Source organism: Nuphar pumila, chromosome 14 (genome assembly GCF_984573655.1).
Source record: "Nuphar pumila chromosome 14, dmNupPumi1.hap1.1, whole genome shotgun sequence".
In the NCBI taxonomy this organism is placed as follows: Eukaryota; Viridiplantae; Streptophyta; class Magnoliopsida; order Nymphaeales; family Nymphaeaceae; genus Nuphar; species Nuphar pumila.
This window is the reverse complement of record NC_143262.1, coordinates 6,311,009-6,333,114: the sequence shown is the minus strand read 5'-3', so window position 1 is coordinate 6,333,114 and position 22,106 is coordinate 6,311,009. Positions and strand designations below refer to the sequence as shown.

At 39.4% G+C, this 22,106-nt stretch overlaps 1 protein-coding gene across 2 annotated transcripts; it reads left to right on the top strand.

Annotated features, from left to right (window-relative positions):
- Positions 1–264: 264 nt before the first annotated feature.
- Positions 265–7,786, top strand: LOC149816185 (nascent polypeptide-associated complex subunit alpha-like protein 2). Of its 2 annotated transcripts, none has more exons than XM_089987660.1 (4): positions 265–436; positions 572–665; positions 7,055–7,188; positions 7,270–7,786. In XM_089987660.1, the coding sequence occupies exons 1-4, from the start codon at positions 374–376 to the stop codon at positions 7,609–7,611; spliced, it is 633 nt and encodes a 210-aa protein (XP_089843786.1). In that variant the 5' UTR covers positions 265–373; the 3' UTR covers positions 7,612–7,786. The 2 variants fall into 2 exon arrangements, with proteins under 2 accessions (XP_089843786.1, XP_089843785.1); XM_089987659.1 differs by having other exon boundaries at positions 291–436; positions 572–662.
- Positions 7,787–22,106: the final 14,320 nt, after the last annotated feature.

Sequence of the window (22,106 nt, the reverse complement as noted above, 5' to 3'; positions counted from 1 at the left end):
ATTTGGCTACCAATTGTGCCTAATGGACTCAGATTCTGGTTGGGTTTCTGGTTTTACCCGACCCATTGACATACCTAAAAACGTGCAAGTCCATTTTGGATATACCCATTCGGATCTTTACTTTAATGATCCGTATCCAGAAATAAAGTATCGGATTCGGATAGAAAGTCCAACCAAACCCGATCCGTATGAACCCCTAGGAAGGAGAAGGATAGTGTGGTTAATCTGTTGGCCCATTAAATCTGCATCATCCATTCCATCCCTCACCAACGAGAGAAAGCAGCAGCAGCCATCTCTCTCTCTCTCTCTCTCTCTCTCTCTCTCTCTCTCTCTCTCTGTAGTATAGAGAGTCAACTTAGCGGCAGCGACGACAATGCCAGGGAGGATGGCGGAGGAAGATCAGCTGGCCTCCTTGATGGATCAGCAGACGCTCCAGGTTCTCTTCCTCCCTTCCTTCTTCTTGTTTTTTTCCCATATTTTTTCCGTTTTTTCCTTTTTTCTGCTGAGAGAAAAAATGGGTTTGTGATTTTTTCCCCTTTTTTCATGGATGGTTTGGGTGGTTCTCTGATAGTCCGAAGAACCCATCGTTGAAGACGTCAAGGACGAAGGTGACGAAGACGATGAGGAGGAGGAGGACGACGACGAAGATGACAAGGATGAAGGCGGTGAATCTCTTCTCTCTCTCTCATATTAGGTGGTGCATAAGAGGTTTTTGATGGGCGGACTTGTTCGAGAAATGGGGTTTTAGGGGTTTTTGTTTTTGGGTGGCATGCTCTTGTTGGGTTTGATAGATTGGTTGCATCTGATATATTGGTTTCTGTGATTCGCCGTATTTTTCGTTAGCTTTATTCTTGGATGGTTTTGAGAATGAGTTGATATGTTCTTTGACAAACCTAGATTGGAATGGTTTATGAAGGTGTGGAATGAGATGATTGTCTATCTGCGTGGTGTTTTTTTCGATCCCTGCTTTACTTTCTGAAATTATATTTGGTATGCCCTTCTCTTTCAGGTAGGGGCCGATGGCCCCTGCCCCTCTCTAGACCGACAGGGGCCTCTGGCCCCTGTCCTGTGTTCTATCGAGCAAAGCTCGGCAGGGGCCATTTGGCCCCTGCCTCCTCATTTGGAAAGCCGCAGGGGGCCTTTGGCCCCTGCGCTCCCTCTCCCTACTTGTTTCCTTGGCAGGGGCCTCCCTGCCCCTTTCTTTTAAAACCTGCCTGCCCCTCCTTTCTTTAAAATCCAGCAAGGGCCTCCTAAGGCCCTTGCCCTTTTCTTTTTGGAGACCCAGCAGGGGCCGATGGCCCCTGCCCCTCTCTAACCGACAGAGGCCTCTGGCCCCTATCCCATTTCCTGTCAAGCAAAGCTCGTTGGCCCCTGCCTCCTCTTCCGAGGGCCGCAGGTGTGCATTTGGCCCCTGCGACCCCGTCTCTCTCTCGTTTTGCCTTCCGACAGGCCAACGGAAGGGGGTGGGAAGCCCCCCTTCCATTCGAGGTAGGAGAAGCCGAGTCTCCTCTCTACCTTTGCTCGTTTTTATGCCTTCTAAAAGTCATACTTTTGCAGTGTTGCGCAACGGAGCCCGTTCGCGCCCCGTGAACTAAACTGACGATCACCTACGCTCGTAGACGACTTCCTCGCAATACCCCAAGGTAGGAGAAGTTGCACAATGACTTAAATAACTAAATCAAGCTAAAATAATTAAAGGTTGAAAGGACTTAATTACATATACGTATATAAGTACGCTTTTAAATTCAAGGACGTGGTTTCGCGATCCTTGTCCTTTGCTTCCGCATTTCCTGTTTCTGTTTGTCGTCGCGCTTTGCGCCCAGGCTTTTGCTTTCGTATTTACTGCTTACTATCTTTTAATTCAAGGACGCGGTTTCGCAATCCTTGTCCTTTGCTTTCGCATTTCCTGTTTTTGTTGCTGTCGCGCTTTGCGCCCAGGCTTTTGCTTTTGTATCTATTACTTATTGTCTTTTAATTCAAGGACGTGGTTTCGCGATCCTTGTCCTTACAATGTGTAACTTGTTTAGTTGGTACATCTTATAGGAATTATTTGTTATGCACTTCATCTGAAAAGGTTTCAATTATTATGCTCTTATATTTATATCCTTAATGCTTGTTGGTTTTACCTTTTTCCTACAAAGCTTGATAAATTGAGTGTTTGGAAGAACTCATCTATCTTGAAAAGGTGGATAAGTAAATACTAGATTATCAAATGCCTATGTAGTCAAAAGCCCTGACTAGGCACCGACTAGTCCGTCTAGTCGGTCTAGGCTAAGTAAAATGCCTAGGCTTTGCAATTCCTAGGTGGGTACCTTAAAAGGTACCAATTTTTCCAACTAGGCACCGACTAAGGCGCCTGATCTGCCCTTGATAAATGCTACACTGTCACCACCATGACTTTTGAGGCTGGCAAACAGTGTTACGTAAAATTTAAGTATACCACTGACCTATGTTTATATTGGTTTCAACTTTGTATTTTCTTGGTGGGATTGTAGGGCCAATAAAAAGGAAACGATCCTATTAGAACAACATCAATGCTCTGTTTGGGAACTGGGAGTTGGAGGGACTTCATGCATTTGGAAAACTGGGAGTTACCAATCCATGGATTTGGCAGCTACCACCTCTAAGAGATGGTAGTTACCAAACAAATTTTCAAAGTTACCAAACAATAGAATCCTATGTGGCAAAGATGGTTGAAAAAGTAGTATTCTTTTTCTCCAAATTTTCACTCTATCCAAACGCACAATTTTACTGATGTTTCAATTTAACATGATGAGTAGACATTAGTTTCAGCATTACGGTTGGTTCAGGTGATAGGCTAGGTCTAAAATGGGTTCTCCACTCGTGTATGAAAGTGGTTTGATAAAAAATCTGGTTCGATTATGGATCGTATAAAACCGATTGAGCCAGGTATGAAAATGGGTTTGGGTGCAAATCGGGTTCAGGTTTGGATTAGTTCAGGATAGACTGTAGACAACCATTTGGGTTGGTCATAAAAGAGTTTACGTCTATATTTTTCATACGCAATAACCGACACGTTTTTTTATATGGGTCTAGATGTTAAACCTTACCCATACTATAAAATTCAGGTTCAATCAGTTTGGGACATGGGTTTTGGATCAGGTATAGCTGACCTAATTACACTCCTACTTCCACGAAGAGCTGGTAAACGAGCCAAACAGAAAAGGTTTGGATCACTGTGGCTGAAACCGAGCTTGAGATCAAACCTAGGTGATCTGAGCTTTAATTTTGTTATATAAATATAATATAAATAAAATAGAACACGTAGATCACATTCGTACCATCAAAATCCAAAAATAAAATGGTAAAAGGCCAAAAAACCCATAAAGCATGTTTGTTTATATTTATATATATATATATGTGTGTGTGTGTGTGTGTGTGTTCCACCAGCCCCTGTTTTTGGGCTAGTCAAACCAGTCTCACATGAACCGTTTGATCAGCAGATCAAACTGTCCATGCTAATGCCATTCAAACCATTTGAACGTTATTTTGATTGATGCATTAAAAAAAAAGGATCCAGCCCTAGGGCCCTCCCCATGTGAGCTTTCTCAGTGTTAGGAGATGTGACAGCATAGGCTTGCCCATAAGTGAGTTTGTATCCAACCCTCCTGCACCCAGTGAAGCAACTGCTGCTTTTAAGAAAGCGCCATTGCTGCACACCTCGAAGCTTCTCAGTCCCACTTGAATTGAAGAATATCCGACTAACAACTGCAGACCTTAAACCACCAAACTTAGGAATTCTTGTTCCGTCCCAAAGGGACACTAAGAGGGTCCTTACTGCTACCATCCATGGCCCTGATGTAAGAACATGTATTATTCTCAAAAACTACCATAAGCTCGCTATTAGGTAACAAAAACTTTCCAAAGTTTGAGAAGTTCTGTCACATAGAAAGCATGTTCCATATGTAGGTCATGAATCCCATTTAAAGACAAGACGAAAGAAAAAAGTGTTTCTTACAAGACCTTTGATGATAAATTCTATTTTGTTTTAGATAATTTTGAAAATCATTAGACATATATTCTCCTCCTGAATCCGATCTTAGAATAGAAAGATTGCTTAAGAATTGATTCTTAATCATTATATGAAATTATTTAAAGAAAGGGAACAAATCAGATTTATGATTTAGAAAATAAATCCATGTGTATCTAGTAAAATCATCAACGAAAATCACATAATATGAGAAACCTCCTTTTGATATAATCGGTGAGGGACCCTATACATCCGAATGAATTAATTCAAAAGGTCGTGTAGACACAAAAGTTCTTTGAAGAAAGGGAATTGCTTTCATTTTTTTCAAAAATGCAATCTTTACAAGCTATGTCTTTTTCATTACATGTATTTCCCAAAGAAGAGAAAAGATACATATTTGAAAAGTTAGGGTGGCCAAGTCTCTTATGCCAAACATCAATGCTTTTGACATTTACAAAATTACAAAATGACTTGGATGGGAGAGACAAAAAATCCATAAAATAACGATTGTCTCTCCTATGGTCTTGCCCAATCAGCTTCCCTGACTGGAGATCCTCTACGGTGCAATTTTTGGGTGAGTAAGAAACTTTGAAACCATGATCGAAAAATTGAGAGACGGAAAATAGATTTAAATTTATTTTTGGAACCACCTTTACTTTTGGAACAAGAAAATTTTGAGAATGATTTAAATCAAGTGTTTCAATACTTTCTATTTTTAAAGAAGTCTCATCGGTCGTTGAAACATAAGACGAGGAAGGATTTGAATAAACTTTAGAAAGAACATTCTTATGTGGTGTCATATGAAAAGACAGAGATGAGATATGAGAGAGAGACATCGATAGGAAGAGACAGTGAGAGAGGAGATCAAGAGATGAGAGCGAGAGAGAGGGAGACAACGAGAGCGAGAGACGAGAGAGCGGGGAGTGCCCTAATTTTGGCCTCCCCTAATTTGGGTCCATTGGGGGCTTTGACCCCCATTTGACCCATCCTCAATGAGGTGCATGCCTCATGGCATTCACGCTTTTTTAGTGCATAAAAAAAGATATATCTTCCTCTCCTTTCCCTTAGTTACTCTTCTGCTCAAAGTATGGACCATGTTCTAAAAACTCAACATCAATGTTGTTAAAAGCGCGTCAAGTATGGACCATGTTCCAAAAACGCAACATCGGTGGGTGCGCTTTTAACATGACCGATGTTGAGTTTTTGGGACATAGCCCATACTTTGAGCATGGGAGTAATTAAAGGAGAGGAAGATATATCTTTTTTTATGTCTTATCATGTGAAAGAAGGAAAGAGAATAGTAGTTAATACTCTTGATAATGATGAGCAAGGGCCACCTAGCATATTTGAACAAGTTTATCAAAGAAGACAAGAGGGAGTTGTGATTGTACCCTTTTTAGAAAAAGTTGAGCAGGAAAAGGTTGAAATTTCAAAGACCAATCCTGATCCTTTTCCAGTTGATTCTGGTCGTGCAACTCAAGTCATTCCCTCTCCTCTTCCCTAGGTATGTTGTAGTTCTCGTGTTTTTGTTTCTCCCACTCGTTTTGTTTCATACTAGTCTTTCTCTCAAAAATATTGTGCATTTCTAGCTCATCTCCATTCCTATGTTGAGCTTACTTCTTATACATAAGTAGCTGATATCCATTCCTATGTTAAGCTTACTTCTTATACATAAGTTGCTTCCAAAGGATAATGTTTGAATAGTTGGATGCAAACTTGAAAGCTTGAAAAGAATGTAGTAGGATGCAAATGGGTTTACAAAATTAAAAATAAGGCTGATAGTTTTGTGGAAAGATATAAAGCAAGAGCAGTCGCAAAAGGAAAAGTTCGGCACAACCATAAAGTCATAGAATTTTGAACAAAGTCATCATGATCCTCCTGCCTCGCTTGTTTCATCATGTCGTGTGAGGTGTATACTTCTTCTATATGTGGATGACATGATTGTTATAAGTGATGATGTTTAAAAGATTGCAACGAGAAAAGAAAAGCTAACCAGAATATTTGAAATGAAGGATTTGGGGATTTTGAAATACTTCCTTGGCCTTGAAGTTGCTTACTCAAGGCATGAAATTTAGTTGGCCCAGCATAAATATGCCACAGAGCTAGTATCGAAGGCAAGGCTTGCTGGAGATGCCAAAAAAGTGGATTCCCCTATAGAAGCAAAGGCAAAACTAAGAACTTTGGATGGGGAAGATAATTGGTTGGAAGCTTGATTTACTTAACCATCACTTGAACAGATATTTCATACCTTGGGCATGTTGTTAGTCAGTTTATGAGTGCACCAAGATCAGTACATCTGGCTGTAGTGCTAAGGATAATTAGGTATGTTAGAGATTCAATGCACTATGACATCATTGACATGTTCCTTTATTCTTCTACTTCATGTGATCTTAGAGCATATTGTGATGCTGATTTTGGGGGATCCACCAAAGATAGATTATCAACATCGGGATTTTTGTGTGTATTAAAAGTTCACTGATTTCATAGAAGTGCAAGAAACAACAAGGAGTAACATTGTCTACTGCTGAAGCCAAATATAGAGCCATGACACAGGCGACAACCAAACTTATATGGATCAGATGATTGTTGAAGGATCTTGGTGTAGACATTCATGAGAAGACTCCCCTCTATTATGACAACATGAGTGCAATTCACATTGCCAAAAATCCTGAATTTCATGAGGACAAAGCTCATAGAAATTCTCATTTCACCAGACATGCCTATGAAGATGGAATAATTTCTCTTTCGCATGTGGGAACTAAAGAGCAAGTTGCTGATGTGTTTACCAAAAGTCTGTCACCTTCTCACTTCAAGGCATTTCTTTCCAAACTTGGAATGATTCTGTTAGCATCATCTCAAGTTTGAGGGAGAGTTAGAATGTAATATAGTTTTCATGTTAGTCATGTGTTACCCCTCATAAGTGTATATAGTTTAATGTACAGGGGTATTTTTGTAATACTATATAGTCACCTTCTTCCTCTCTTTTGAGTTCCTCCTGAGTTTTCTTTCATGGCTCTTGACAATGTGTTTCTCGTAATAATTCTTGATAATGTGATTTCTCAGGTGAACAAGGTGCTGGTACAAATGATAGCTCTAAGCAGAGCCGAAGTGAGAAAAAGAGCCGAAAGGCAATGCTGAAGTTGGGAATGAAGCCTGTTACAGGTGTCAGCAGGGTGACAATCAAGAGAACCAAAAATGTAACGGCTCTATCTCCAAATTCTTTCTTCTTACCAACATAAGTTAAGAAAATGAGAAATGATCCTTTTGTTGTTTTGTAGGTCCTTTTTGTAATCTCTAAACCGGATACTTTTAAGAGTCCAACATCTGAGACGTATGTCATCTTTGGTGAAGCCAAGATTGAGGACTTGAGTTCTCAGCTGCAAACACAAGCGGCACAACAATTCAGGGTTCCAGACATCAGCAGCATGATGTCAAAACCAGAGGTGTCTGCAGGGGTCCAGGCTGATGAAGAAGCGGAAGATGTGGATGAGACTGGAGTCGAGCCTCGAGACATTGATCTGGTCATGACACAGGCTGGAGTATCAAGAGGAAAGGCTGTCAAGGCTCTGAAGGCTGCAAACGGGGATATAGTCACTGCTATAATGGAGCTTACTGCATAGTCAGAGCATTTTTTGTTTTCATCTTTCATGAGTTAGAGAACATTTCCTTTTCTTTTGTGAGCAGTTGCTTTGTTTTCTATCTACCCTATTTTCTGGGGATGTCATAGGTGCAGTTTCAACTGTTGGAGCCTTGGTTATATTTCAAATTTATCATCTTTTAATATTTTTGTTTCTATATCTTCTCTCTACAAGTTCATAGGTGCTGGAGTTGAGATATTGGCCTAAAACTAATGCCTGCCCCAACATGGAGGGTAGTCCTCTTGTTACTGATTTCTATATCTATCCTAACTTGGTTAGATATATTTCGATTTTCACCTAAGTTCACGGTTGTTCAGTCTAATTGGCCATTTGCGCCTAGATTTGTGATGATGGTTGTCTTATATGACAGCTTCTAGCACCAATCTCTTGTTGCTAGATATTGACCAGTATTATTGCATGAGGTTAACCAGCTGATAACGGGCTTCATCATGGTGTTTTAGATAGGACATGGATGTCTTGTGGGCTTGTTATAATGAGCACGCTACAATGGTGGATTAGGATTGCGCTGCCATCTAGGCTAATTTGTTCAGATGCCCCCTTTTCAATACATTGGACCTCTATCTACTTCATCTTATCCCCGTGTCTTGCCCCCTTGCATACTATTCTTAATAGGAAATTGCATAAGATGACGTGTCTCGTGCCATTTTTAGCATATTCTTTTGAAGTAGATTAGGTGCTTGTTCAAGTTGTTTTGTCTAGGGTAAGATCCAACTTGATGGAAATTCTACCCAACCCTCAACATCTACCGCTACTCCATTGCCTACTCCCTGCCTGGGAGTGGGATGAAACACTGATCACAAGATTGGGCCTTAGTGAAAGTTTCAGTCTTACTGGCTAGACAATTAAGAGTTTTTTTTTTTTTTGAAAAGCAAGCTTAGGTTAAGCTGACCCCACCAGTTATTATTCAACGTACCATTGGGTTTTGAACCTGCAACGTCCCACCATAAGGAGATGTGCACATAAAGCTCCTGCCAACCCTGCAGAGCCCCCGTTGGTAGACAATTAAGAGTTAGTTCACTGTTACTGGCTGATAAAAACAATTGAAAATTAGGCATTCCTTTTGTAGTTGGAGCATATCTTATGTGAGATGGAAACTGTCGTCTGTTTTCTTTTCTATCCTTCCACTGTCTTATGGAAAATGGTTCTGGTGTTTTAGGCTCTATTTGGGAGCCTTGAATCAGAGATGTGTTGTGTTTTCCCCTTGCGCTCTTGTGCTCTCTGCTGTTTGAGAGCAGTGATATTGCCAAAACACTGGATTGAGAAAGGAGTTGGCAGCTTCTACACAACATTTCAACATCACTTACGAGAGGATGATTTTGGCTACTTCATTCAGTACTACATTTTGGCAAAGCCATATTTTAGCAATATATGGAAATAGTGTTTCCATCTCAATGCAAGGCTCCCAAACATAACCTTGATGGGTGCCTGTGGGGGATGATCTGCAATTCTACAGAAACAGTGATGCAGGCAAGGTAACTAGACTATGTCACACTAGTTTTTTTTTTCCTGTATTCAATCCATTTTTCCTTCCTTTCTTAAAGCGGTTTTGATTTTTGTATTGGTGTTTGTTACACCTCCACCCAAGGAAAACCACTTTCCATTAAAAGGGATCCCATGGAGAGAAACTGCTTGTGGGCGGTGTGAACCTATTTTGATAAGAAAAATGTTTGTTTTTTTGGCATTTGTTATGTGGACTGCACTACATATTTATTGTTTTGTCTTAAAGAGAAAAGAGACTCTCTTTCAAAGGAAATGACATGAAACAAACACCAACGGGGCTCCGCTTGTCTGGTAAGAGCAGTTAGTTCCTGTCACCTTGTGTTGGGACATTTCAAGTTTGAACCCCAAATGGTATGGTTGTATAACTGATAGGGGTCTGCCTAACCCCCAGCTTTCTCTGCCGCAAAAAAGGACATGAAACAAACACCAACAGCTCGCTTTTAACTCACCCTTTGCATGGATGTCACTGGGGAAAGCGTTGATTCATCCGGACCATGAAGGAATTCCATGACTGACCAAGGGGGGGGGGGGGGGCGGGCTCCGCGTGGTTGGTAGGAGCTGTCAGTGCACCTCTCCTTGTGGTAGGACGTTGCAGGTTCAAACCCCAGTGGTACGTTGAATAATAACTGGTGGTATCTGCCTAACCCCAGCTTGCCTTTCAAAAAAAATAATATCATGACTGGAAAATGTGTTACGACTGAAACGAATAGGTTGGCTTCAACCATGGTAGGCCTCTTGGTAATATTGTCTTGTGTAAGGGAGGGAAGAATAATTTAGTTGCAACCTCTTATGCCTTGTTCGGATGCATTAGAATTGTTATCTATAAACTTTATAAACTGTTATAATAAATAATTTTTGGATGTTGAAAAATAAAAATAAATGGAACAAATAGCGATTGCTGGGGGGGGGCTCTTTTCGTCAACTATGCTACATTACAAAATAAATGGTAATGGTAATATTGACTTCTCTATTGCCTCTCACTGGAAAAGCCACTGAAGACTCTACTTGGGGGCACGTTTGCTTTGGTAACAGGTGAGGATGAACGTTCAATCACAGTTGAGAAAATAGAAGATGTGATGGCTGGTTGCAAGGTCAATCTTAAAAACAAGAATCACGGGTTTCAAAGGATGAGCATTAGGCAGGCTGTCAAAGGGGTTTGGTGCAGTGCCATGGGGCCTAGACAGTTAGGCAGGCTGTCAAGGTTCAAATCTCATTGGCATCATCCCTTGAGCAAGCCAAAGTATGGTGACTCTCTAGGGGTCAAGGGGTAAGCCCACTGAATTTTACGCTGCTAGGGCTGTGATCATAAGTACAGTAGGCAGAGCCAACGCGGCTAGGTATCTGCCATGTAAATATTAAAAAAAAAAAATCAATTGTATTGTCCTTGAAAATGGCACATTTACCGAAATACCTTGTAATTTATAAAAATCACTGGTATATCCAAAATTTTGATTTATGGTTTTTATGACATTTTTATCCCTCCACAAATACAATAAGTCCTTCGCAATTTTTACTTGCAAATGTCCTCAAAATGTGTGAGCCTCCGTAACAAAATAATGCAGCGAGGAGGACATTCACAAATACAGTACGACCATTGCAACTATGAGTTGTGAATGTTGTACTGTATTTGTGAATGCCTCTGCTTGTGCCATTTTTTTATGAAGCCGCAAATGTGTGAGGACATTCACAAATATGAGAGTATTTAGTTAAAGGAGGTTTGTACATGTTGGAAACATTGGCTTCATGAGCTGCCAAGGTCTCCAAAATGTGCAAACCTCCTTTAACTAAATACTCTCACATTTACGAAAAGTGATAAGTGCAAAGAATATGCAAAAAGTGCTTTAAAACGCAAACTCTAGTGATGCTTCAAAATGCTGCTAAAAGTTTCAATAGGGATGCACTTGCTATTTTTTCAATTGGTTTTAGCGTGTTTTGAAGTGCCGCCGAAGGCCGAATGTCCTCGGGGAAAGAAAAAAAAGAAAAGAAAAGCCTCATGGACGACAAGGCTCCCTTCCTCAGACCATTGTATAACAGCTTGAAGTTCAATTTAGGGCCCGTTTGGGAAGAGGTTATATGTGCACTTTGACAATCTATGTAAGCCGATAGATTTCTCAAACAATGAGGCAACTTTGGCTAGTTCAGGGTTTTTGTCAAGTCCATACCCACGACGAGCATAGTCACAAATACCATCAATATTTTGAAAATATTGTAATTAGACATTGTACCCAAAAAAACATGAGATTTTCAACATATCGCCCATTTAATATATATATATATATATCATGTTTTTAACTAGATAGTTACATGAAAAGGACTTATTTAGCATTCTTATATTATTTATATTTTATATTTATATAAAGCTCTTTATTTTTTATACAAGATATTTTCTGATATTTCAAAATATCGGGACATTTTTACCACGACAATATTTTCACAAGAACAAGATTTGTGACTGTGGCCAGGAAAGGCGTTATACCCAAAAACAATTTGACAAATGAGCCTTTTCTCTGTTTTGAGAATTTCGTAGAATATTTGGGTATTTTAAAATATCTGAATATTTTAAGAGCTACTATAGCTTTTTTAATATTTTTGCACAAGACTGCGAAGTAAGGAAGCCACTGCTGTACCAATGGCTGCTCCGCGTGATTGGTAGGCACTGTCAGTGCACGTCTCCTAGTGGTTGGAAGCTGCAGGTTCAAAACCCAATGGTAAGTTGAATTGCGTTTGGGGTCTGCCTAACCCCAGCTTGCCTTAAAAAAAAAGGAAGCCGCTGCATGTAAGTCTTTTGTAAATATGATAAGAGGTCTTGTTTTATGCAGCGGTGTTGCATGTTAAGAATGCAGCTCAGCTACTAATACCATCCATCTCAACATTTCTCGCCAAGATGGGTGGGTATATAATGTGAACAAGTTTACATTATCATTCTTTGCACATGTGGCAAAGCTGCGGTTTAAAAAGGTATTATAAAAACCAAATTTTTTGAAAATATGATGGTATTGTCATAGCAAAATGGCACACCTTTCAAAATGCCTATCAATATGACAAAATCCTCCACTATTCCAAACTTGTTCATTGATGCCTAACTTTTTTAGGATACTTTTTGTCTTCGCACATGCAAACTTGTTGAGGTTCACACAATATATAGGTTAAAAAGGAGATTTTGCGAACATCCGTAAATACAATACAACATTCGCAAATATAGAATGACCTTTGCTAATATAACTTGCGAACCTCACTTAGGGCATGTTTTGAAGAAAGAAAAACTCTCACAGGAAAAGAAAGTTTCGCCTGAGTTTTTTATACGAGAAGTTTTTCAAAAGAAAGTTTTTCGCTTGTTTGTATAGCATGAGAAAAATATAATGAAAAATGTGAAAAAAATGAGAGAAGAGGAGGAGGGTGGTGGTGAGATCGATGGTGGTGGTAGTGATGGTGAGATGGGTGTTGGTAGAAAATATTTCTCTACCTCCCTCATTGAGGAATGTTTCATATCAAAAAGTATATTTTTTAAAAAAACTTTTTCAATGAAAAAGTTTTTCTCGTTTAGAAGGGTTGAAAAATTCGTACGAATTTTTTTATTTTGCATGTCTTTTTATACATCTTTCTCGCTTTCAAACATGTTCTTAAGTAAATACTCTTCTACAAATGTGTGGCATAAATGTACTTGACATTTGCATCTTGATGAGACCTTCACAAATGCAGAATAACCTTCACGAATATAACCTATGAATTTCGTTACTAAATACTTATCAAGGAGGTCTGCAAATATCTGACATTTGCAAATACTTGTTGCAAATGTCTTTGACGTTTGCATTCTGACGAGACCTTCGCAAATACAGTATGACATTTACGAATATAATTTGTGAATCTTTTTTAACTAAATACTTGTTGAGGAGGTATGCAAATGTGTGTTGACATTCGCAATTACCTATTGTAAATGCTCTTACATTTGCACGCCTGATGATTCATATATAAAGTCATTGCGGTATTTTTTTATTTTTTGCTTTTTCTCGTTATAACCCTAACCCTTTTCCATCTCTCCCTCTCTCCTTTACAACAATTTATGTGAAATCATCTTGCAGTATTTTAGTAAAGTTGTGGCATCCTTTTAGTCAACTTTTTCATATTTATGTTAGGTCTTAAAGCCTATTTTACATATTTATATATATAGTGTTTTATTGCATTTTTAAGTTTTTTTATTTGTATATATATATATGTGAATATTTTAAGAGCTACTATAGCCTTTTTAATATTTTTGCACTGAAATGCACAGAAGACTGCCAAGTAAGGAAGCCGCTGCTGTATTTAATACAACCGTATAATATTTATGTTTGGTTGTAGTATTTAATATCTGCAAATTTTTTTTGCCTCAGATACCCTGGCTTTTGCATTTATAAGATTTAAGGAAAGGATTTGAGGTTTAAAATTAGCGTTTATGATTAGAATAGGAAGCTCATGAAAGTTCACAAGGATAATAAGCTCAACTTGTGAACGACACCAAGTGGATGGGACATCATGATTTCAAAACTCATAAGGGGCATCATATGCGATAAGGTCCGAGATGGGTGCACTCTTCAGTAGATAAGAGTGACTTCAAAGATTTTAGGTCGGACAATATGCAGTCTGTGATTGGAAGGTGCATATATATATATATATATATACTTTAATGTGGTATGAAAGTGCGAGTTTTTTAATAAATCTGGCATTGTAGATGTGATTTACATGTTTGATTTAGTCAAGATCGTCGCTTGGATTCTTATGTATGAACAGGTTTTTCCGACGAATCAATAATTCAGCTGCTACAGTTTTTGGCTCGACAAAATACAAACTTTTTTGTCCAAAAAAACAGAGGCCGATCTCGACTAAATCAAACAACTCATACTGTGAGAATGCAGTTGCAAAAGTAGTGTTTGGACCTTAACGTGGCATTTATCCATAGCCGGTTAGGACCAGACCAGTAGGGGTGGCAATTTCTGACACGACCCGCCAACCCGCCTCTTAGGCGGGTTCGGGTTGGGCTTAAGCCAACCCGTTTAATAAACGGGTCGACCCGCGTAACCCGTTTATTAAACAGGTCGGGTTCGGGTTGGGGGTATGCCAACCCGCCAACCCGGCTGACCCGTTTAATAAACGGGTTAGGCGGGTGGGTCAACCCGCCAACCCGTCTACCAACCCGCCAACCTGACCCGGGAACCTGAGAACCCGTTTACCCGACCCAACCCATTTATTAAATGGGTTGGTGGGTCGTGTCGGGTTACCCGTTTATTAAACGGGTCGGGTTCGTGTTTGCCACAGCCGACCCGTTTAATAAACGAGTCGGGTTCGGTTTGAGGTATGCTGACCCGCCAACCCGTCGGGTCGACCCGCCAACCCGACACGATTGCCACCCCTACAGACCAGTAAAGCTCAAATATCTTTAACCGAGGCATCGGGTTCGAATCACTGGGGATGATACCCCCCCCCCCCCCCCTATTTGGAGCGGGTGAGTGGAAAAGAACTTCCAGTTTTTTCATAGTATATAGCTTTCTAAATCATTTCTAATTCCTTGGTTGTTGGTCATAGGCAATGCTTTCACTTACGAATTACGTACTATAGATTATTTTATTTCAACTACATAATTTATGATAGAGATTCTTAGGTGTGAACACCCCCCTTTTCGTTTTGGGGTAATTCTCGACTACCCACAACCTTATGTCTGCCTAACCCTATCATTACCCATCAAAAAAAAAAATTTTGTATACCCACATATGTTTTACACTTTTCAAGTATGCCTGAAACTGCCCCAAGAGGGGTTGGCATAGTGGGGTGGGACCTTGGCTGCTAGACGGGGGCAGTTAAGGTTCGATTTTCATGGGACTCGCCCCTCTTTGCAAGCCAATGCGTAGCATAGGCCCCGGGGGCAGGGGTCCTAGCCTTGGAGTTTTACGCTTCCAGCATGACGACCATAGGTATGACAGGCTAAGACAGCATGACCCGGTTTTCCTGCGGGTGAGATTTCTTCCAGTTATAGATCCAAAAAAAAAAAAAGCCTGAAACTCTGTCACTCTAAGAAATATTTCTCTGCCACCTACCTTTATTTAATCTTGGAGCTAATGTTTACCATAGGGCTACAATTACCATGTTTCGCCATAAAAGCATAGGTACAGTTTCCCTTTATGTTCAGTATGAATTTGCTTTTTCCAACTTTAAGATTACCAAATGCTATTGTGGAACATTCTAAGGCTTTAACTATTTTTATAAGGGTAAAATAAGTCATTTGGGGGTTATATTTCTTAGGTTAAAAGTGTTGGGGATATTTGAAAATTAGAATGGGGGGGCTTGAATACAGATGCTCTCAATTGCACATCAGAATATAGCTGGGATAGAATCATACGAGTTTATCACACTCATGTCACTAGTTTGGGGAATCTTACCCTTCCTTTCTTTCTTTTTTGAAAGGCAAGCTAGGGTTAGGCAGACCCCACCAGTTATTATTCCCCGTACCACCACGAGGTTTTGAACCTGCAACGTCCCACCACGAGAGGTTCACTGACAGCTCATACCAACCACAAGGTTATTATGACCCTTCCCTTCTTGTTAAGCCATCTATGACCAACGTCAAGCATCTTTTTATTTTCTTCACCTTTCAAGGGTCCATGTCTCGAATCAAATTGGGCGCAATGAAACTGCCGCCCCATGTCTATCTGATGGCATGCAGTTAGGGGTGAAAAAGGAACCGATCAGCTCGTGGCTCAGCTTAGTTCGGGTTGAACATGAACGAAGCCCGTTCATGTTGGACAAACAGGATTAGTGACACAAGCAATGAACAACTAGGGATGGCAGTGGACCAGGGCGGGGCGGGGGACAAGGTCTACACCTCCACCCCCTCTCAAAATCCTGCCCACCATCCTCCCCTTCATCACAGTTTCATGTCCTCCATCCCCGGTCCAAACTGGGCGAGGCAGGGCAGGGCTCCCATTTCCCCTCGGTCCACTGCTATCCCTAAAGAAGGATTGCGGATGGGTCAGGGATCGGGACGGGGACGGGGACGGGGCTCAACGGGGGGAAAAGTAAGTTAATCCCCGTTTCATGTCCTCCATCATCAACCCAAACAGGACGAGGTGGGGCGGGGGGCGTCCCCCCCGGGTCCACAGACATCCCTATGAGCAACTCATTTAGCTTAAACAACTCATTGATGTTTAGCTAGACTTGGCTTGGGTGAGCTCACATAAATGTAATATACATAACAGTAGGTGTATTATATGTCATAAAAAATAATATAATAATGTTTGTTAAACTTTCATAAAGTAGGTTTGGGTTTCAAGTCACACTGTTTTCACTCATTGAAATACATACAAATCTTTTTGCACAAATCAGCTGGAGCTCCGCTTGTCAAAACCTTCAGATTGGCTCAGCTAGATACAAGCCCAATTTGGGTTCCATGGGAAAATGAGCTGAACCCAAACAGCTTGTGTTCGGTTTGTTCAACTCAATTTTACTAGTCCTAACTGCAGCATATCCAACCAGGCCATGGTCTTAGAAGCTTTACCTGAAAATGTGGGGTCTTACTCTAGAAAACATAAAAGGTTGTACCAATAAAAAAGAGAGTAGATACTTGAGAATAAAGAGATGCGAAAATCCTATCCTCTATCATAAAATATCTAAATGAAATCTTTTAGCATTTTCTTTTAAGTTTTCTACAAATTTATTGAATCAAGTCACCAAGCAAGAAAATTTTCTTTCATATATGATTGGGAAGCCACCCTCAGAATCAGAGACCTAGTCGCGTTGGCTAAGTCTGCCATACTTACAGTCGCTGTCCAGATGGTATAAACCCGTGGCACACCCTTTGACCCCAGGGAGTCACCAAGCTTCTGCTGAGCAAAGACTTGTGAACTAGGTGGACGTTGCACTCAGTAATGCAAGGTGCCAACGCTTATGAGAATGAAACCCTGACTACCCGCCAAGTAGGGGTGGCACTCGGGTCGGGTTGGCGGGTCGACCCTGCAGGTTGGTGGGTCGACCCGGCGGGTTGGCGGGTCATCATACCTCAACCCGAACCCGACCCATTTATTAAACAGGTTGGCTGTGGCAAACACGAACCCGACCCGTTTATTAAACGGGTAACCCGCTAACCCGTTTATAAATGGGTTGGGTTGGGTAAACGGGTTGGCGGGTTGACCCGCCCGCCTAACCCATTTATTAAACGGGTCAGCAGGGTTGGTGGGTTGGCATACCCCTAACACGAACCCAACCCGTTTAATAAATAGGTTAGGTGGGTCGACCCGTTTATTAAACGGGTTCGTTTAAGCCCAACCCAAACCCGCCTAAGAGGTGGGTTGGCAGGTCGTGTCAGTTTTTGCCAACCCTACCGCTAAGTGGCCAAGGCCCCCCTCCACTAGGCCAAACTCCTTTGGGGCCACCAAATAAGAATTCAAGACAAACATAACAAATGTAATGTAAACATCGTATCTGCATTGTATGTTCACAATTCATATTGACATGGAGAACCTTATCTTATTTTCTTTAGGGGTGTCAAGGGGCCTGGTTTACCCGAACCCAACCCTATAGGGTCCGAGTATAGTGATAAATAAGAAGATCCTATTAAGACCCGGGTCAGGACCCGAAAGACCAATTAATACATGGACCCGGGTATAATTTATGAAATTTTATACCAGACACAGACCTGACCCGAGTTTTGATTAAGACCCACAAATTTTCAATGTAAAAATGATAAAAAAAAAAAATATGGTTTTATCGGGTATGGTCCAGGTTTGATTCGTGCAGTTCTTATTGGGTCTGGGTATGGTTTTTGATAATGGACCTCATTAGACCTGGGTCCAGACCCGATACCATACCCAAAAACCTGATCCAAGTCTGGTTTCACCTGAGCCCGAACCAAACCCGACCGGTTAACACCCCTAATTTTCTCCCTCTCAAGATTGCAAAAAATTAAAAAAAAAGGTTTCTTTCTGTCGCCCACAGATTCGCTGTTTCATTCATATCTTTCCTTTTTCCCTTACTTTACACTTTATGGGTTTTGAATTGGGGTTGACATTCTACAAGCATTTGGGGAATCCAAGAATGTGTGAAGGAGTCAAGTCTCTCTCATACGTCCAGGCGGAGCATCTTGAAAAGAGTGAATAGATCAAATTATTGTCATACCTTTTCTGAAAAAGAGAATATCTTATTTAAAATATTGACATGTATGCAGCTTTTTGAAATGATTGAGAGGTATCTTATCTTTTATGTTTTTCCATTTTAAGCAATGGACCCAAATCTTGATGGTCCATGGATTCTCTAGAAAGCAAGTGATGGCATAAATCCTAACATGTTTGCATTTCCATCTAGAGTTTCAGCCCTCACTAAAAATGTTTGTGTGAAGCAAGCTAAAATCTATAAATTTTCATCTTTGCAAATTCTGTAATTAGTGAGCACACTCAAAATCCAAGAGAGTTTCATAAGGATTTATTTGGATCCCTTTGATATTTTTTGATCTTTTTTATCATTTTTAGTATTTAGATAATTTTATGAATCTTTAATTCAATATTCAATTTTATTATATTAAGATAATTAAGATTTTTTTTAAAGAGTTTATCAGACTAGGTATTTTACTTGAATTGAGATGTGGGAGACCTCATCTATAAAAATACGAGAGCTCTATATAGAATTCAGAGTTTGAAAATGAGATAAATTTTAGTATTTCTTTTTTTATTTTTAGTTATTTCAATTTCATGTTATTTTTTATTTTTTTAGCTTTTTCAAAATATAGAGTAGAGATAATCTTAAGTTGGTAGTTTTCTCCCTTTTCTGTTTACATTAATTTAGTATGAGAGCAACTTTCTCATAAGTCAAGCTCCCTCAATTTACATCAGAGTTTGCCATAAGGTGGAAATTGGTTGTACTCACATTAAGTAAGGAACACTTCAAGGGTTTTATCAACCAGAGGCCTGTCAATATGCAGTCAGTGATTGGGGATTTTCTGTCTAAAAAAATGAAACACAAGTACTAACCATATTCTATAATTTCTCCATTTTCTTGATTTTCTTGAATCTCTTAAATTTGTGACAACAACAACAACAACAACTACAACTACGCCTTCATCCCAAAACAATTGGGGTCGGCGATATGAACCAACAAAGAAAATCATTATGGGTCTTCCACATGAATCCTTCTCCTCCATTCATTTCTATCCAATGCCATGTCCTGGGTGAGGTTCAAAGCATTCATATCCTTTCTTATCACCTCCATTCATGTCTTCCTAGGCCTACCCCGACCTCTTTTAACTAATATATTTTCTCATTTCTCCATCCTTCTAACTGGAGCATCATTAGGCTTTCGTCGAATATGTCCAAACCACCGTAAACGATTCTCTCTCATCTTATTTTCAATGGGTGCAATGCCTACCTTCTTACGTATCTCCTCGTTCCCAATCTCTTAAATTTGTGAATTAACATATAAAAAAAACAAGAGCTTTTGAAAATTCGTCAGTCTAGCTAAATGAGAAAATTAAAATTTCAAGGGATTTATATTTTTCCAGATGCACATAGATGTTGTGTGCCAAAGAATATAAAATATTGGCATGCCAAATATATAACTTATTGCAATATCCCAACTTTGTGAATAGTGCTTGTCTGGGAGATTCTTTTGCTGTTGTTTTCAGCATTGCTCTCCCCCCCTTTTCTGGATGATTCTGATTTGCATATTTGATTCTTCAGATGTAAAGCAGGAGGTTAGGGTCCTTGGGCCTTTCAACTTTTCATTATGAGAAAAAAGAAAAAAGGGTGTGGGGGCAGAAGCCATTATCTCCCACTGCAATACTGTTCATGGCCCCCAATTACCCTCTTATGATTGACATGCACGTGCGGTATGCTTTCACGTGTGGACACATAGACAAAAATAATGGTGTTTTTTTTTAGAAAACCGCCTGTTTTTTAAAAATAGTCTTTTTTAGGAAATAGTAATATCTAAAAAAAAAACACAACCATCCTTCAAATAAAAAATTAATATAAAAAGTCTTAGAAACACTAAAATTGTTACATCAACTGAATGATGAGCTGACGGGAAAAATGAATTTTGAAAATATCGTGAAGAATTTCATGATTCATAAATTGTTGCTTTCAACTTTTTGCCATGATACTATTCGTCACTCTTACCGTGATCACATACACGCGGATATTGGTGATAATTTAAAATAAATTTGATTTTGTTTTTTTTAGACAAAAAAATTAACACGATTTTGTTGTTATACTTTTAGAACTTTTGGAAAATCGTAGTACTTTAGAAAACCGCTTATTTTAAAAAGATGCCATGATTTTATCACGATGTTATCGTGATATGAACATTCTTCCTAATTTTTAAATATTTTGCATTTTATTTATACATTCTTTTTACTCCCACACCAAAAAAATAAAAAGAATTCTTTCCACGATAAAATCCATGCATCGACATTTGTGACCGTGGATACATAGTGACAAACGTTAAAAATGGCAAAATCTCATTTTTCAAAAACTTCGAAATTTTTTCATAATTCTTGCATTTTTTTGGTAAAATATCGACGATAAAAAAATAAATTAAAAAAAATTTTTATAATAAAATTTTAATAATAATTTTTTGAAAATAAAAATATACTGCTTTTTCATGAGAAATAGCCATTTTAAACATAAATATCGCATTTAAATCACGGTATTTATGTTTTTTCATGAATCCTGCAATATTTTTAAAATCTCGCAGAAATTTGCCGTTTTAAACTTTCAGGCAATTTCTGAAAATCTGAAGAAATTTGTTACTATGCGTGGATGTGAGCCTTAGCAGGACCCGCACTCTGAACATCACATAATGTTGAAGAATCAAGACTGCCCCATCTCCAGGATTCGAGGGATCGGATGGTCCACATCACGGGCTTATCCTTTGGTCCTTTGGTCGATTCTTTCGTAAGTTGGATAGAAACGATGGGGTTGACAACGACGATGCTTCAAACAACAAGCTACGAAAAAATCCTGTTGCCACGTTGACCTTTCTTACCATTTCTAGTTAGACTACGTGATAGGGCTGGTAAACGAACTGAGCAACTCGTGACTTAGCTCAATTCAGCTCCTTATGAACTCGATCTTGATCGGTTCGAGTCAAGCCACGAACAGGAGTCGAACCCCATTTCAGGGTGCAGCTCGGGTTAGCTCTTGCTCTTATAGATAAAATATGCATATATTTTATGTGTAATATATGTTTTTAATGTAAAATATAAAGACAGTAATGCATAAAAAATGTATAAAATGTGAACTATTATGTGTAATATATAAAATACATATAGTTTTAAGGCATAATATATAAACATTATATGTAATAATTAACATGGATTATTTTACATGAACAACCTAGCGTTTAGCTGGTCTCATTTAGGCATGAGCGAGCTCGAGCTCGAGCTCAAGCTCAGTTCGGCTAAACATGATCACGTTAAGTACTTTTAATAAAATAATAAATCATCACTCCGTGAAACTAAATAAAGGAAAACCTAAAACTTGACTACCTTTTGTTTTCTAAAACCAGCCTTAGGGGATAGGGTTGGGAAACAAGCCAAGCTGCTCGTGGCTTGCATCGTTCAAACACGTAAAATAGGCTCTTCAAATTGAATGTGAACAGCAGGTACTTGGCATGGCTTGACTTGTATAAGCTCGTTAAGTAGTAAGAAAAATGCCAGACCTAGGAGTGTAATTTAAGAAAGCCTCATAATCAAGTAGAGAAAGAAGGGTGTTAAGGAGTAAAAATGTGATAACTTTATATTTTGCTTTTAAATGCAATGATTTGTTTGAATTCAATGTTATTGAGGTAAATGTAATTCCTAAGGATATGGTATGTGAAATCATGAGGTTAGAAAAGTAAGAAGGATATGGTGTGGGAATAATACATCCTGCTTCTACCTTGTGGGGAGACACATCACCACTGGTTTTGAACTTGTGACGTCCTGTCATTGCTCAACTTGG

Coding starts and splice junctions, on each gene's coding strand:
- LOC149816185 (XM_089987660.1), top strand. CDS start 374: ATGCCAGGGAGGATGGCGGAGGAAGATCAGCTGGCCTCCTTGATGGAT. Junction 666..7,054: donor AGATGACAAGGATGAAGGCG/GTGAATCTCTTC, acceptor GTGATTTCTCAG/GTGAACAAGGTGCTGGTACA. Junction 7,189..7,269: donor CAATCAAGAGAACCAAAAAT/GTAACGGCTCTA, acceptor GTTGTTTTGTAG/GTCCTTTTTGTAATCTCTAA.